The following is a 14,701-nucleotide window of genomic DNA, read 5'->3' as shown; positions in this document are numbered from 1 at the left end:
AGTTAGTGGCACACCCCACAAAGTAATCATTGAATGCATTTGCAATGTCAGTGGGGTTTGTCAGAGTAATATCCCCCTTAGTGATATTACTAGGTTGTTGATGGTTAGGAGGCTGGAATATGTTGTTGATAATCTTCCAGAAGTTCGCTGGGTTTGATGTATTTTGGTGGAGATTGTCAGAGTAATATTGTGCTTTTGCATGCCTTGTTTGCCTTGTGCACACGTTCCGCAGGCATCTGTAGTGATTGAGATCCTTGGTAGTGCCAGTTACTTTGTAGCTTTTCCACAAGGCATCCCTGAGCTGGTAGAGTGCAATAAGGTCAGGTGTAACCCATGGAAGGTGGGCCCCCGTACCCTTATTTTGCGTAGTGGAGCATGGGTATCGCAGAGTTTTAAGAACTCGGATTGGAAATAGTTGAGCGCAGAGTCAGGGTCGGGAATTAAATCGATTCTGTGCCAAGGGCAGTTGGTAAGGTCATCCAGAAACTGTTGTGGGTTAAAGTTTTTAAATATTCTAGTGAGGAGAACTTTAGGGCTTGAATGGGGTGTTTTAATTTTCCTTACACAGTACACTATTGCATGGTCACTGAAAATATCAGGAAGGATGCCAGAGGATTGTATTCTGCTTGGGTTTGAGGAGAGAATCCAGTCTAGCAAGGAATGGTTATGCGATTTCAGGTTTGTCCGTGTGGGTTGGGAAATGAGTTGCGATAGGTTAAATGACTTGAGTTGTATCTGGATTTTGTGGTTTTTAGTGTCAAGCCAATTGAAGTTGAAATCCCCAAAAACTAGCAGCTCACTCTTCTCGTTCAGAGAGGAAATGGAGCCAAGAAACTGGGTGATATCAGCCAGGGATTGTAGAGGGTAATGTACCCCTTACCCTAACCCTAATGTACCCCTTACCCTAACCCTAATGTACCCCTTACCTTACAGTAATGTTAATATACTTATATCTGAACCCTTGTGTACCCATTACCCAAACCCTAATGTACCCCTTACCATAATATACCCCTTCCCCTTACCATAACCCTAATGTACCTCTTACCCTAACCGTAATGTAACCCTTACTATAACCCTGATATACCCCTTACCATAACCCTAATGACCCCTTACCCTAACCGTAATGTAACCCTTACTCTAATTTACTCCTTACTTTATCCTAATCCTAATATACGCATATACTAACCCTACTCAAATGTACCTCTTACCCTAACCCTAATATACCCTTTACCTAACACTAATATACCCTTTACCCTAACTTTGATGTACCCCTTACCATGGGCGTCCGCAGGGGGGAGCAAGGGGGGCCGCTTGCCCCCCCCTGGATCCTCGCATTAATTTAATAAAATATGCTGGGCCGCGACCCGGGATTGGATGGGAGGCGGGGCTTTAGCGAAAGTAGACAGCAGCAGTCACGCAGGGGTGGGGGCCGCCACGCTCTCCCGCGCTTTTGCACAGCAGCCAGCACCTTGATCGAACCGTCTGTTTCATTCCAGCCTCACCGTCCGTCTGAACCCGTGGCCGCATACGGTAGGGACCCGTGGGACCAGGGAGAGAGGGAGATGCGGGGGAGAGAGGGAGATTGGGGTTGGGGAGAGGTTGGGGGGGGCAGGGAGGGGCCGCCACGTGCCCTCCCGCTCTCCCACGCTGTAACTCCCCATCCGGCACCCAGACTCTCCCTCTGGCCCTCCCTCCTGCACCCCTAATCACTCTCAACGTGAGATGGGAGATGCAGAGGGGGAGAGATGGGAGATGCAGGGGGGAGAGAGATGGGAGATAAGGGGGGGGAGAGATGGGAGATAAGGGGGGGAGAGATGGGAGATAAGGGGGGGAGTGAGATGGGAGATGCAGGGGGGGGAGAGAGATGGGAGATGCAGAGGGGGGGGGAGAGTGTGTGTATGAATAATGTGGTGCAACTGCATACAATGGTGTTTTTTTAATATTTAATATTGCTTTATTAACCTTCAAGCTTTCTCAAATTTGCTTGAAAATGCACCATTTGCCCACTTTTTTTTCAAAATTTTCTCGGGGTGGGGGGATGGGGGAAAACCCCCTTATGCTGGTCAGGCTCGCTCGCCACATTGCACTCACCACCACTTTCACGCCAGGTACTGGCCGTTAAAATTATGCCCCCCCTGAAAAAATTTCTGCGGACGCCCATGCCCCTTACCTTAGAACTAATTGTAATATACTCCTATCCTAACTTTAATGTACATTTTACTTTCCCCTAATCCTAATATACTCATATTCTAACCCTACTCAAATGTACCCCTTACCTTAACCCTAATGTTAATATAAACATATCCTAACCCTAATTTTCCCCATTACCCTAACCATAATATACCCCTTACCCATATCTAAATGTACCCCTAACCCTAATGTACCACTTACTTATCCCTAATGTACCCTTTACTTTTAACTAATCTTAATATACTCATCTCCTAACCCTAAAATACAACTTACCCTAAACTAGTATGCTCCTTACCTTACACTAATATGCCCCTTACCCTAATTTACCCCTTACTTTACACTAATCTTAATTTACTCATATCCTAACCCTCATATACCATGTACCCTAACCCTAATATACCCCTTACCTTACATTTATATACACCTTACCCTAGCCTTAATGTACCCCTTACCTTACACTAATCTAAATATACTTATATCTTAACCCTAATATACCCCTTTCCCAAAACCTAATGTACCCCTTACCCTAACCCTAATGTACCCCTTACTCCAATCCTAATATAACAAAAACGTACACGTTGATTTTAATCAAATCCAATATAAGAATATTAAAAATATATATGTGTATATGTATATGTATATGTATATGTATATGTATATGTATATGTATATGTATATGTGAAGTTCTCCTCCTTGGCTCAAGTGGAGGAAAAAAACACAAACAGGAGTGGCTAACACAACAGAACAAAACCCTTGCCCTGAGTGTATCCTCCACTATAATCCGGATTTAAAATTCATATATCCCATATCCCTGAAATACAAACGAGCCTCAGCTACAGGCGCTCAAACCCTACAATCAAAGTAATTATGTACCCACTGTTTGACCAAATAGTCATTAATCAAGGATAACCTTACAGTATAGCAGACACAGTCCAGTCCAGTTAGTCCAGCGGGTGCTGCTCTCTTGATTCAGGATGCAAACCCAGCACCCCAATAGGAAACTAAGAATAAAAGAGAAGCACAGAAAGCTCCCACCTCATGGTGCAATAAAGTTTTTACTCAGTATAAGACAAACAATAGAAATACACTCACAAACATCCAATTATAATGGGCAATGGTTTGGAAAGCTGTGTTGAGGAAATGCAGCGTCCTCCCTCTGCAGTGACCCTTCACTGGTGCGTCACCACGTGACTCCTTCCAACGTCCGAGCGTCGCAACAGCTTGGCGGTTCAGAGATGATCGAATCTCTGCCCGTATTACTAAGTAATACTCCTCTCTTCCACCAATGAAAGCCACCCTACGCATTTCGAGGTGTGGCCTCTTCATCAGGGGTGTGGCTTTCAGTGGTGATCCACACTATTATATACCTAATGGCTCTCCTAAGTCTCCAATCACTTGCTAACTCCCCCATGTGGAGTAACTCAGCATATCACAACCTTGTATTGGAATTTATGTATCCGTGCAATGGTCTGCTCTCAAGGGAGCGTATTACTTAGTAATACGGGCAGAGATTCGATCATCTCTGAACCGCCAAGCTGTTGCGACGCTCGGACGTTGGAAGGAGTCACGTGGTGACGCACCAGTGAAGGGTCACGTGGTGCGGAAGGAGACTCCAGACACAGTCTAAGCATCGGGGAGCGGCGGGCGCGCTGAGCCAGCTGGCGGAGTATCCCTGCAGAGGGAGGACGCTGCATTTCCTCAACACAGCTTTCCAAACCATTGCCCATTATAATTGGATGTTTGTGAGTGTATTTCTAATGTTTGTCTTATACTGAGTAAAAACTTTATTGCACCATGAGGTGGGAGCTTTCTGTGCTTCTCTTTTATTCCTAATCCTAATATACCACTTACCCTATGTGACGGTGAAGGGGTACCCAGGCCAGTAAATAAAGGTATTAAGCCCGGCTGGGTGCCCCTGAGTCATATTGTGAATGTGAAGTGTCAGCTCTGCAGCTCACTGCTGGCTGCAAGCCTGTAAATGCGTTAGAATTGTCTGTGTGTGTCCTGCTAGGAATAAGGGGACCACACGTTTTATACTGAGTTACATTGTATGAGTGCGGTCACAGTTATGTATTAGTTCCGAGTATTGCAACAATGTTTCACTGCCAAACCGCAAAGAGGAAAAGGGGTTTAACTCCAGCTGCTTTTTTACACAGCACAGAAGCAGGGAGCTAACTTAGGTTAGGAGTATTCGGGTGCTATGAAATTTGGTGTGAATGCTTCTGGGGTCCCAACAGTAAAGGAGTTATGTTTTCCTTATTATTAACTTTTATACAAAGTCATCAATGAAAGTTCCTCGCTTTTTAGTGCATTTAAATTATGAGAGTAAAGAAATGAACATTCAGACAGGCGGGGCAGCGGATACATTGGGGATTCACAAGCACAGTATATGACCGGCAATTCCGGGGAGTGAATCATGCATACCTTAAGTGACAAAGACAGTGGCAGATCAGGGTAACTTTAGGAGGAGTTATTATAAACAGTTTGCCCAGCACAGGTCCGGGACAGAGGTAAACATTCAGCTGCCAGGAAGGGGGCTTGGTTAGGTATGCTAAGCGGCACAGGTGTGATGTTAGCGCATGACCCTTGGCATACCATGAAGCCCTGGGTGGGGGTTTGGTTCCCATGCCGAGATTGGCTGCACATAGTAAAGATAGGCTTGGAATAGTTTTAAAAGTCCGTGGGGATGGGAGATTCATCTAAGATACATCGTGCGGTACAAAGACTATTCCATCGTAACTAAGACTTGTACCCCGCTTCAAGAGTTTGTTAGAACAAAGGATTTGCGAAAGAAAATCCTGCCAGGGCAGAATGAAAAGATTACCTGCGGCGGAGTAAGAATGGTTGCAGGCAGCGCCATTAGCCAAAGACGCTTTCGCGGATCTATCTGCGCACCAACCCCCCTCCTGGGAATTGGTGCCTAGAGACTTTATTTCGGTGAAGTTCGTTCCGGAAACATTTTATTTCGTTTTTCACCGTCCCAGTAAGTGTTTATTCATGTTATTTTGGAAATCAAGCGCTGTGTGGTTCTCGTGTAAATAAATCACAATTTATTTTATCTCACGTTTTATTCAATCAAAGGATCCGGTCATTTCAATTGTTAAAAGCATTGGTCTCCCGTGACACCCTGATCCTAATATACCACTTACCCTAACCCTAATGTACCACTTACCTTACACTAATCATTATATACTCATATCCTAACCCTAATATACACCTTATCCTAACCCTAATAGACCCCTGCCCCTAACCCTAATATAACCCATACCCTAATATACTCCATACCCTAACCTTAATATACCCCTTACTCTGACCCTTATATACCCCTTACCTAACCCTAATGTACCCTTACCTTAAACTAATCTTACTATACTCATTTCCTAAACCTAATTTTCTCCATTACCCCAACCCTAATATATCCCTTACCCAAATCCTAATGTACCCCTTACCCTAACCCTAATGTACCCCTTCTCCAATCCCTAACATACCCCTTACTTTACAAAAATTGTAATAGTCTCATATCTTAACCCTATAATACCACTTACCCTAACCGTAATATACACATTACCCTAACCCTAATGTACCCCTTACCCTAATGTACCCCTTACTTTACACTACTCTTAATATACTCATATTGTAACCCTAATATACACCTTACCCTATCCCTAATGTTGCCCTTTCTCTAACCGTAATATACCCCTTAGCTTATCTTAATATAACACTAACAACTAACACTAATCTTAATATACGCCTAACCTTACTTTTTCCCATTATCATAACCCTAATATACCCCTTACCCAAATCCTAATGTACCCCTTACCCTAACCCTAATATACCCCTTACCCTAACCCTAATGTACCCCCTTGTGTGGTTGTGATATCTGTTGTTGTATTACAGGCTTTCTCACAGGTCGTTGTGTTAATTCGTTGTGTCAGATTCAGGGCTGGTGCCCAACAGAGAACGACACAATTCAGACGTACGTAACAAGAAGAGGGCAAATGGGAGGGACATGGGGCATGTGAGGAGGGCACATGGGAGGGACCTGGGGCATGTGAGGAGAGCAAATGGGAGGGACATGGGACATGTGAGGAGGGCAAATGGGAGGGACATGGGACATGTGAGGAGGGCAAATGGGAGGGACATGGGACATGTGAGGAGGGCAAATGGGAGGGACATGGGACATTTGAGGAGGGCAAATGGGAGGGACATGGGACATGTGAGGAGGGCAAATGGGAGGGACCTGGGGCATGGAGGAGGGTAACAAGAAAGCATTGAGAGCACAAGTAGGGTTACCAGGTGGCTTCTTCAAAAATACTGGACACAATGGTGAAAGATGTGACGCGCTCGAGAAAAAATGGTGGGGAGGTATGTTATTTATAAATGATCTATCACATCATTGTTTCCATCATTTCACTCCAAGTTTGCACCAATTTGCACCATTTCATAAATATTTTTTTTCCACGAAATACGTAGAATATGAAAGGGTGCAAATTGGTACATATCAGAATTGAAAATTTGGAAAAATGACGTAATGGTCAGATAATTTATATAAAACATGCCTGCAGTCATACAAGCCCATAGTGAGGAAACCTGATCTCAATGCTCCGCTCCCAAAAACTCCAAGATTGTTTCACCCATCTCCATCCTCTTACCTCCCTAATCCTCTCTCACCCCCCTCCACCCATCCTCTCACCCTCTCACCCTTCCCTCGTCCTCTCTCACCCCCTCCTCCCATCCTCTCACCCCCTCACCTCATCCCCTCCCCCTCTCTCACCCCCTCCTCTCATCTTCTCACCCACCCTCATCCTCTCACCACCTCACCTCATCCTCTTTCACCACCTCCCCTCATCCTCTCTCACCACACCTCCCCTCATCCTCACACCCCCTCCCCTCATCCTCTCACCCCCTCCCCTCTTCGTCTCTTACCCTCCCTCCTCTCATCCTCACACCCCCTCCCCTCATCCTCTCACCCCCTCCCCTCTTTGTCTCTTACCCTCCCTCCTCTCATCCTCTCACCCCCTCCCCTCATCCTCTCACCCTATTCCCCTCATGGTATTCCCACCCCTCCCCTCATCTTCTCTAACCGTTCCTCCCCTCATCCTCTCTCACCCACTCCCCTCATCCTCTCTCACCTCACCGTCCCCATCTTCTCACCCTTGTTCACCCTTCCCTCAACCTCTCACACCATCTGTTCATCCACTCACACCCACCTCCCCTCATCATCTCACTCCCCCTCTCCGCATCTTCTCTCACTCCCCCTCCCCAGATCTTCTCACCCTCCTCCCCTCATCTTCTCACCCCCCTCCCTGCATCTTCTCTCACTCCCCCTCCCCTCATCCATCTTCACCCTCCCTCTTCTCATCCTGTCACCCTCCCCTCATCATGTCACCCTGCCCTCATCCGGTCACCCTCCCCTCATCCTGTCACCCTCCCCTCATCCTGTCACCCTCCCCTCATCCTCTTTCACACCCCTTCCCTCATGCTCTCACTGTCTCTCACCATCCCCTCATCCCCCTCACCATCCCCTCATCCCCTCATTCTCACCCTCTCACCCCTCATACTCTCCTCATCCTCTCTCATCCTTTCCTCATCCTCTTTGACCCCCCTCCCCTCATCCTCTAACCTCCCCTCTCCTCATCCTCTCTCCCCTCCCTACATCCTCTCACCCTCTATCATCCCTCCCTTTATTCTCTCACCCCACCCTTCATCCTCTCTCACATCCCCTCATCCTCTCACCCCCTCCCCTCATCCTCTCTCATCCCCCTCCCCTCATCCTCTCTCACCCCCCCTCCCCTCATCCTCTCACCCCCCCTCCCCTCATCCTCTCTTCCACTCCTCCCCTCATCCTCTCACCCTACCCTCATCCTCTCTCACCCCTCCCTTCATCCTCTCTCACCCTCCCTCTCCTCATTCTCTCTTGCTCTTCCTAGCCTCATCCTCTCCCCTCCCCTCATCATCTCACCCCTTCCCCTCATCCTCTCACCCCCTCCCCTCATCCTCTCTCACCCTTCCACCCCTCATCCTTTCACCCTCCACTAATACTCTCTCACACCCTCATCTCATCCTCTCTCACCCTTCATCCCCTCATCCTTTCACTCCTCCCCTCATCCTTTCACCCCTCCCCTCCCCTCATCCTTTCACTCCTCCTCTCATCCTCTCTCATCTCCCACCCTCAGAAGTCAGGGCCCCCTTCCTCCTCCGGTCCCCTTAACAGCAACTTGCCTGCTGGATCGGGAGTAGGGAGCTGCGGGGAGGCAGGGGGGATTGCAGAGAGCAGGCAGCAGAGGCTGGTGGGGAGAGCAGGTAGCAGAGGCAGGGGGGGAGGGGGTATTGCAGAGAGCAGGCAGCACAAGCTTGGGGGAGGGTATAGAGAAGGCAGCAGGGTCTGGGGGGGAGTGCGGGGGGATTGCAGAGAGCAGGAAGCAGAGGCTAGGGGGGGAGAGCAGGCAGCAGAGGCTGGGGGGGGAGGCGGGGGGAATTGCAGAGAGCAGGAAGCAGAGGCTAGGTGGGAATTGTATGTATTGTATGTCTTTATTTATATAGCGCCCTAAGTGTACATAGCGCTTCACAGTAGTAATACATATCATATAAATAACAAATAATATAAATAACAGGTCATGGGAATAAGTGCTTCAGACATAAAAGTAACATTAAGGAAGAGGAGTCTCTGCTCCGAGGAGCTTACAATCTAATTGGTAGGTAGGCGAACATATAGAGACAGTAGGAGGGAATTCTAGTAAGTGCGTCTGCAGGGGGCCAAGCTTTATGTATCATGTGTCCATGATTATCCAGTGCTATTCACATGCTTCTTTAAGCAAATGTGTCTTAAGGTGGGTCTTAAAGGTGGATAGAGGGGGTGCTAGCCGGGTACTGAGGGGAAGGGCATTCCAGAGGTGCGGGGCAGAAAGTGAGAAATGTTTAAGGCAGGAGAGAGCTTTAGATACAAAGGGGGTAGAAAGAAGACATCCTTGAGAAGAACGCAAGAGTCGGGATGGTGCATAACGAGAAATTAGGGCTGAGATGTAAGGAGGGGCAGAAGAGTGTAATGCTTTAAAAGTGAGGAGGAGAATTGAGTGTGAGATACGGGATTTGATCAGAAGCCAGGAGAGGGATTTCAGGAGGGGAGATGCGGAGACAGATTTAGGAAAGAGTAGAGTGATTCTGGCAGCAGCATTTAGGATAGATTGTAGGGGAGACAGGTGAGAGGCAGGAAGGCTGGACAGACAGCAGTAGGTTGCAGTAATCGAGACGGGAAAGAATGAGGGCCTGAGTCAGAGTTTTAACAGTCGAGTAACAGAGGAAAGGGCGTATCTTTGTGATATTGCGGAGGAAAAAGCGACAAGTATTAGAAACGTTTTGAATATGAGAGGAGAATGAGAGGGTTAGGGTTGTGACCCCTAGGCAGCGTGTTTGGGCTACTGGGTGAATGATTCTATTTCCAACAGTAATGTGGAAGGAGGTAGTAGGGCCAGGTTTGGGAGGAAGTATAGGTGCTCTGTTTTTGCCATGTTAAGTTTAAGTCGGCGGAGGGCCATCCAGGATGATATTCCAGAGAGGCATTCAGAATCTTTGGTCTGTATAGCAGGTGTAAGGTCAGGGGTTGAAAGGTAAATTTGTGTGTCGTCAGCATAGAGGTGATATTTAAACCCAAAAGATGTGATTAGGTCACCTAGACAGAGTGTGTAAAGAGAAAAGAGAAGGGGTCCCAGGACAGAGCCCTGGGGTACCCCCACACAGAGATCAATAGAGGAGGAGGAGGTGTTAGCAGAAGAGACACTGAAAGTACGATGATATCCTCCTTTCCAGCGTAGATCAAATGCAGGAATCAGAACCAGGAGATATTGTCCACTTTTCCACTTCTTTTGAACTTACTTTTTAATCTTTGTCACTAAAATTCTACTTTAAACATGTCTATTAAAGCATGGCATGGCCTGAGAGAACCGTCTGTTTTGGAAACAAAGAAGAAACCAGCTGCAGCGGGAGAACTTGATTTGTGATTAAACCCACACTGAAGGTTCCCCGAAATGTATACCCACGTAGCCTTGGTTTCTGGTTCTGAAAGGGAATGGGTTCGGCCTCGAGGATTGATGACAACTGGGAGTAGATCAATTGCACAATCATAAGGTCAAGTGACAGTGCTCATCTCAAGTCAGGAAGCGGACCCGCAGGCCTAAGGTAGGGATGCTCCAAAGGCCAGGGTGTGCAGCGCACAGCAAAGATGAAAGAGCAGGTCTTGCAATAAAGAACTTCTTGAAAAAGTTCTTTGAACGAAACGCGTTGAAGTTTGCTGCTGTCCCACAACCAGATGTTTGAATAATAAAAGATTTTTATTGCAAGACCTGCTCTTTCATCTTTGCTGTGCGCTGCACACCCTGGCCTTTGGAACGTTTTACCATACAGCTGCACGCTTTGGAAGGGAGACCCTGGGAAGGACAATACGTGAGTACATTACCTGGGGCTAACCCAATGAGGAAGGGGGGGTGTCTTTGGACAACCAACCCCAACCTTCAGGGTATCCTATGCCCACCTAAGGTTTAGTACTGTTTATATTATTATACCCAGTTTATGCTCCCTTCCATTATACACAGTCTTAGCACTTTTAGAGCACCATTCACAAACAAACTAAGGTAGGGATGCAAATAAACCGACCACAACCCAGGGACAGAGTCCTGTAAGAGTATCCGCTGTCAGTATGGAAGCAGGGGTCAGGGTTGGCACTAGAGTAGCAAAGTCCAGGAGACAAGCAGAGGTCGGGGATGGCGTCAGAGGTGGAAAGTCGAGGAGGCAAGCAGAGGTCAGGGTAGGTGGAATGCAGCGAGGTCAGGGTCATGGTTTGGGGTCAGCAACCGGAACTCAAACAGGCAAGAGGATAAGGCGTAACTGCAAAATACCATCAGGAGCTGCAAACACATAGAACTTTGCTCGGCGACTCCCTATAAAGCAGGCTGCCAGTACCCAAAATGGCCACAGAGAGCAGAAAGGGCAGGAGATACAAAAAAACAGGACTGCAGTGAAACCTCAGCACGGATCGAGTTTAATCCTTACAATAAGATTGTGTCATCTGCATACATGTGTATTGAAGCTTCTTTACAAGCTGTGGGAAGATCATTAATGAACACTGAGAAGAGTAGGGGCCCCAGAACAGAGCCTTGCGGGACACCACAGGTGATATCCAGGGGGTTGGAGTTAGAGCCTGAGATGGACACATGTTGGGATCTTCCTGATAGGTAGGACTGAAACCAGTTTAAAGCATGTTTCCCTATTCCAGAGCTCTGGAGTTTGTTAAGCAGGATAGCATGATCAACTGTGTCAAAAGCCTTTGCAAAATCTAGGAATACTGCACCAGTGAGTTGTCCCCGTTCCATTCCACACTGGATTTCATTGCAATCTTTTAGCAGGGTAGTTACGGTGGAGTGTTTGGGGCGAAAGCCAGATTGGAATTGGCTAGGGAAATTTGTCTTGGTATAGTAATCGCTTAATTGGGAGTGGACACATTTTTCCATGACTTTGAATTGTATTGGATAGCAGTCAATGGGCAATGAAAAACATAAAAATAAATAAATACAATTAAAAAACCCCTGAAAAAAGACATTTAGAAGTCTTCACCCTCCGAATCCCGGCGTTTCGGGAAGCTCTTGACCCGCGACGTCATCCACTGCAATCCAACTCCATCCTACTTGAAGATTGGCATCAGGTACAAAATTTTTCTTTTTTTCTCCTTCTTTCTTCATCTGTCATTCTTTTCTTATTTTCTTTAATCTTCTTTTCTTTCAAACCGTTCCCCATGGTAAATCCAAAATGAATGCTGACTCGCCGACATCTTCAACTAAAATGAGACGGAACAGGCCTGATATGGGGCCTGTCACGTCACATTTTAGGGTCAGATGGTACAGCTCCAATCCGATTGGACGCTGTATCATGTGACCGGCTTTCAATTTTTTGTTTAAGGATGTGACGTCATCTCCAAGGGATGTACGTCACATCCTTAAAACCACATGTCTCAGATTCACATGGTATTACAGCCAATGAGATTGAAGACAATCTCCCTTGGAGATGATGTCACATCCTTAAAAAAAAAAAAAAAATAAGCTAGTCACATGATACATGTCATGGAACAAGAACTACATTTCTGACTCACCCCCCTCTCTCCTTTACAGCTTCTGCCTGTCAGATCTCATTCCCAGCTGCATGGAGTTTGCACACACATACTGTGCCTGTGTAACTCGCAACAATGTTGCATTTCTTGCCTCTGGGCATGGAATCAGTGAGCTGCTACTGCAGTTTCTGAGATCCTTACCAGAATGGGCTAGTCTGCCCCCCCTCCTGTTTGTTCAGAGATAGTCTGCCCCTAGATTATTCCCTTTACCCACACTGCCCCTCACTTCCTTTTCCACCCTGGAGACAGTGAGTACAAGACCCTTCTCTGTTCATCCCCCATGGTGAGGCCATCTCTTTTTACCGGTTTCTAACTAATAATCACCACTACATACCATCCACAAGTATCTGTGTTCTGCTGCTTTTCCCAATAAAGTGGAGGAAATATTACAGGGCTTGGAGTGATTTAAAAGGGAACTGTGTTAATGCTATCGGGAGCCATTCACACATCAAACGTGACCCTGGCTTCAGAAAAGTAAAAAGAGGACCGTGTGCCTTGGGGACACACAAAAAGGAGCTGCTACCCACAGCCTTTATGCTAAAGCAACAAGCAAGCAGCTTACACAGCAAATAAACAGCAGTCTCTCACCACACTGTACAAGCATACTGCTCCACGTTGTTACACAGAGCCACCAGCCTCTGCACAGCAAACAACTACAGCTTTATGCAAAGACAAGTGAGCAGCCTTACTTTGCTAATAAGAATACAGAATAGTCTCTGCACAAGCAACAGCTTCACTCTGCCAGACAGGGCAGCAAGCTTTGTACAGCAAACTGCACACAGCCTGCAGCCTTAACAGACAAGAAGTAGCTCAAACTGCACAGCAGCTTTGCAAACATACAGTGCTTCTTACACAAACCTAATGCCTTTCTCTGTCTGAGTTCACCCCCTGCACAGCCCCATAGTGAGGAGCCACCATCTCACCTACCCCTGCGCACGTCCCCACGGCTAGCGCCATCAAGGGCCACGCCACCGGACACCCGCCAGGACACGGGTCAGAGCCACCGGACACCTGTGAGTACAGCTACCCCTACGCTGCACGCCGCAGGACACCGCTCGGTATCATCTGAGACAGACGCCCATCGCTGACACAGGTAAAAGACCGCATGCCACACGCACTGGCTAAAGGCCTACACACACCTACAGCATGGCAGAACTCAGAGCCTCACCAGACATCACGCAGGAGAGCGATCACTCAGACACAGAGACCGCTGCGCAACTGCAACAGGCGCAGACAGATTCAAGGCCTAAACGGACAGTCACACTGACACAAAAGGCCTGCGAAAAATATGAGACTGACATTGAAGCGCACCACGCTAAATTTGAGTTGGCCTGGGAAACAACCACACTTGGGGTACGCAATGTCGCTGGCACTGGCAATTATGTGCAACAGCTCGAGCAGGGGATAACTCAATTAAAGGTAGACCGCTCCGGCTACCAAGCGCTGTCACAGGCATATTTCACCTATCTAACAAGAACTAACACGGAAGATAGCATACGAGAGCGCGACCTACAAAAGGCGATTGACCTAGAACGTGATGGCATCGTGCAAACCGCCATCACGGAATCTGAGAATAAGAGAAAGGACCTTTTGAAGGAGACCGCATCGCAGCGCTCAAGCACATCCAGGCACTTGTCAAGGTCAGCAAGATCAGCGCAATCTCACGTGTCTAGCACAAGCGCAAACGCCACCAAGGCACGAGCCACCGCAGAGGCCACACGTGCCAGGGCCGCATATGCTCAGAAAGAGGCAGTCATGAAACTAAAAAGGGCAGAGGTGGACGTCAACCTAGAGGTCCTAAACCAAGAGAAGGACGCCGCTGCCATAGCCCAAGCTGAAGTCCTAGAAGCAGCCGCGAGACAGGACGGCGGGGAGCAACCGTACAGATGGATAGCCTCAGAGGATCCAGCCCAACGCACTGAAGACTACGTAAGGAGCCTCTTCAGTGTAAACACCAGCACGCCATCTCAACACGGATGGAGTGACTCCACAGACAACGATGACTTGCTAGGCCCTCGAGTAGAAGACGCTGCTCCCTCAATGGTACATGCTGCCTGGGATAGCCACAGCTGCAATAGTGATCCACATGCCAGCGCACACGGATGCACCACAACAGGCTCGCAATCCAGGTACACCCACACGGGAGAAAACAGCCCCTCACACCGACCAGCAGTCATCACGCGTCCACGCCAAGGAAGAGGCGACCGCACGAACCCTCCCAGCAACTACCTCAGAACGGGACAAACACGCCGAGGCCTCAGGCCTGACAGACATAGTCAAGTACATGATCCGGCGTGACCTGGTGCAAGCAGGACTCACCAGCTTCGAAGACCGCCCTGAGAACTACCGGACGTG

At 47.8% G+C, this 14,701-nt stretch overlaps 1 protein-coding gene across 1 annotated transcript in view; it reads left to right on the top strand.

Annotated features, from left to right (window-relative positions):
• Positions 1-6,077: 6,077 nt before the first annotated feature.
• Positions 6,078-14,701, top strand: part of P2RX3 (purinergic receptor P2X 3) — a gene marked incomplete at its 5' end in the record, with an annotated part of 120,340 nt that continues 111,716 nt past the window's right edge. The window contains one exon of the mRNA XM_075583218.1: positions 6,078-6,166. Within this exon, the coding sequence (XP_075439333.1) occupies positions 6,078-6,166 (89 nt within the window). The remainder of the gene's footprint in view (positions 6,167-14,701) is intronic.

The sequence above is a fragment of the Ascaphus truei genome, unplaced genomic scaffold (assembly GCF_040206685.1).
Source record: "Ascaphus truei isolate aAscTru1 unplaced genomic scaffold, aAscTru1.hap1 HAP1_SCAFFOLD_302, whole genome shotgun sequence".
Classification (NCBI taxonomy): Eukaryota; Metazoa; Chordata; class Amphibia; order Anura; family Ascaphidae; genus Ascaphus; species Ascaphus truei.
The sequence above is the reverse complement of the archived record's forward strand: the minus strand, read 5'-3'. Positions and strand labels throughout refer to the sequence as shown.